The 2,953-nt window shown below is 32.8% G+C and overlaps 2 protein-coding genes across 2 annotated transcripts in view; one reads left to right on the top strand and one right to left on the bottom strand.

The window, feature by feature from the left end:
- Positions 1–103, top strand: part of LOC105621264 (sepiapterin reductase) — a 9,074-nt gene extending 8,971 nt beyond the window's left edge. Inside the window, exon 3 of the mRNA XM_012202734.1 lies at positions 56–103. Within this exon, the coding sequence (XP_012058124.1) occupies positions 56–103 (48 nt within the window). The remainder of the gene's footprint in view (positions 1–55) is intronic.
- A 13-nt stretch (positions 104–116) lies between these two features.
- LOC105621263 lies at positions 117–2,482 on the bottom strand. The gene is made up of 4 exons (XM_012202733.1): positions 2,372–2,482; positions 1,606–1,763; positions 937–1,168; positions 117–338 (listed from the first exon to the last, which is right to left on the bottom strand). The coding sequence occupies exons 1-4, from the start codon at positions 2,480–2,482 to the stop codon at positions 117–119; spliced, it is 723 nt and encodes a 240-aa protein (XP_012058123.1).
- Positions 2,483–2,953: the final 471 nt, after the last annotated feature.

The following is a 2,953-nucleotide window of genomic DNA, read 5'->3' as shown; positions in this document are numbered from 1 at the left end:
CACGCACACACACACACATACTAGTGCGTTTAACCCGCGAATTCGCTGTAATTAGATAAATCTCAAATATTGTTCGCAAACCGTATATAGAAATTCTATATAGCGTTTAATGTATGTCACACGCTTTCCAGTAGTATACCTGGTGGGAGCTTCGACTTGAGCATGTCCAATCCTACCACGTTAACGATGAGCACCCATACGGGGCACTGAAGCAAGTCGGCTTCCGTTCTCACAAATATGATAGCGCTCAGGCATTGCATCTCCAATCGTCGTCTATCCGGATAAGCCCTTCGTGTTTCTCGCGATAGATTCGTTTGGAATTTATTCATGTCGAACAGCTGAAACATGAAGTCAGTAATGTTCAACGTTCGATGTTTCACGATATTAAGGAGAAAGCTAAGTTGCATCACCAAGCTATGGCATCAATCGGCTTCCCGACAGCGAAGGATACGCGTAATAAAAACGTATTATCGACGAAGGAGTAAACTAATATATGGACATGAACAGGAATTCTTTAGTTTAGTCAGGAAGAACAACCGTGGATCATGTTAAGCGGCGGAACATTTCGCTCTCCTTTCATACCAGGTGGTATGGCATATGATTTCCTGACGATAAAGAGATTTAAACGCCTCTTATTATACGGTTCGGTTGCTTGTAGTTTTAATTAGAAAGGCGATGCGGTTTCTCTATCGACATGCATTCAATACAATCGTGATAAAGCCAATACATGCCGATCTCCTCGTATGCAATGTACATACGCAGTATTGGTGGCGAGGGAAACTTTTTATTGTTATTTTTTTTAATTGCAAGAAATAGGCAAGAATAACTGAGATCCCTTCTCCTTCATCACGCAATTGACCTATTTTGATGCTTTCGCCGATAAATATTTCCAACGCGGACGATTATTAAGAAACCGCGAAATATTAACGGACCTACCTTTCCGGGTTTTTCATGCTCGAGCGCACCCTGCGAATTACGTATGATCTCTGGACCGATCGCATTGTCCTCCTGATTCGTTGATTTCACATACACATTATTTTTACATAATCTCTTAATGAGAATATTGCCTTGCTCATCCATTTTTATTTTAACTCCTTGATTTATGTGACGCTTGGCCTCCTCCGTTTTTGAATCTCTCATAGGATTATCAAATCCGCAAAGTCCTATCCTGTAAATCAATTTTCCGAGATATATAATAACGTCAAATGTTATATAACTTACATAATATATTTATATAAATTATAATACGTCGTTAAAAAAGCTTTTTAAGAAACGACGTATCTACATTTTGTGTAAGTGATATTTTATATCCTTCAGTACAGATAATTAAACAAGAGATTAAGTAAAAATTAAATTATATACATCTTTCAATATGAAACATCGTAGGTATTTTTATTAGAATAATTATATTTCAACAAGAAGATTGAAATAAGTCAGTAAAATTTAAACAGGCTATAAATTTATATAGGATTTCTTCATCTTGCAATTAGCATCTAAAGTTATCAGATATTGACGATTAAAACACACTCGGTCCATTTTACAAAATTAAAATTCTTAGCGGAACGTTAGATAAATAATTGTATCTCAAATCCAAATTGTGTGTACCTGAATCCGTCGAATCCGTCATTCGAGCCGTTTATCGTGAGGACAGGTGCTCTGGCATACGCTTTCGCAACCCGTCTGTTTCTCTCGAAAACGATAACTTTCGCCCAAATTTCATCATCTATCTGATTCCATTTATCTAAGACTTCTTGTATATGATCCTACAAGTGCAAGAAAGATGAACTAATATAATTTGGATGAATCATTACTTTGCACAATGCTAATATTAACAACTTCCGTTTACATTCAGTTACGTTGTTTAAACAAGAAATTGCATGAAAAGAAATGACTAAATCTTAATAATATATACTTCTTTGAATAGCAATAAGTAAACATTTACTTATTGTAAATAAATATTTATTCAATAAAAAATAATAATTACATCAAATTAATAGTTTTTATCAAATAAATAAATATATATTTATATTTAGTAAGTATCTACTTAGAATTAGTCAAATAAATATTTATTAAAATTTTTATAGTATAATCGTATGTGAATTATATTATATACAAAATATACATAATAAAGAAAATATAAAACATATAAAAAATAATAATAAAATAATTAAAGTAATTAGATATAAGGCTCTAAAGAATTTAGAATCAATATTACAACGTTAGAGTTATTCAAGTCGCGCTAGATGTCATATATGCGAACATTTTATGTACAAAAAAATATATAAATAAAATATACATAATTTACACACACATCTAAATAATAATATACATACACATAAATAAAATTTACAAGTAATAAATAAAAATTGACCTTGTACAATTTATCCAAGTTATACCATACATCTTCTTCATCTTGCTCCTCGTATTGCGACTCCACGAGATTATCTCGCGAACGCGAAAGTATTTTCCGTCTCGATACCATTTTGCGTCCCGATAGTCAATCTGAAAGCAGAGAAAAGAAAAAAAATGATCTTTACCATGTAATCTCTCTTAATCTCTCTTCGTGTTCGAGCATCCCCATGGAATTTTCTCATTCGTAAAGAAGAGAAAACTTTTATTTCAATTTATGTTAAAGGATCCGAAGAAAATTTGTCAGAGATTTGTTGTTAGATTTAAGAGCCATCAATTATGCGCTTATCGAAGCTTATTTTTGCTTCTCTGAATACGTATACAGAAATAATTCTCATTTGCAGAGAGAAAGAGAGAGATATTATCAATCTTGCATGTTTTATCTCCCGTAGCCATTAACTTAGGAGTCGTTTACAATTTAAAAGTCGAAGGGATGATTGGGAACTTTAACATCACTTCTAAAGTAGTTAGATACGAAAGAAAGGGAAAGACTATTCGATAAATGTATATACACCTTATTTTCTCTCTTTCTCTCTCTCTCTCT

This window comes from Atta cephalotes, assembly GCF_000143395.1.
Source record: "Atta cephalotes unplaced genomic scaffold scaffold00032, whole genome shotgun sequence".
NCBI classification, from domain to species: Eukaryota; Metazoa; Arthropoda; class Insecta; order Hymenoptera; family Formicidae; genus Atta; species Atta cephalotes.
This window is presented reverse-complemented; position numbering and strand designations above follow the sequence as displayed.

What these genes read in the sequence shown, in the direction of transcription:
- LOC105621263 (XM_012202733.1), bottom strand. Translation starts at nt 2,482, where the DNA reads ATGGTATCGAGACGGAAAATACTTTCGCGTTCGCGAGATAATCTCGTG. An exon ending in GACGGATTCGACGGATTCAG is followed by an intron (nt 1,169 to 1,605) that starts GTACACACAATT and finishes ATTGATTTACAG; the next exon opens with GATAGGACTTTGCGGATTTG. An exon ending in AGCATGAAAAACCCGGAAAG is followed by an intron (nt 339 to 936) that starts GTAGGTCCGTTA and finishes TTCATGTTTCAG; the next exon opens with CTGTTCGACATGAATAAATT.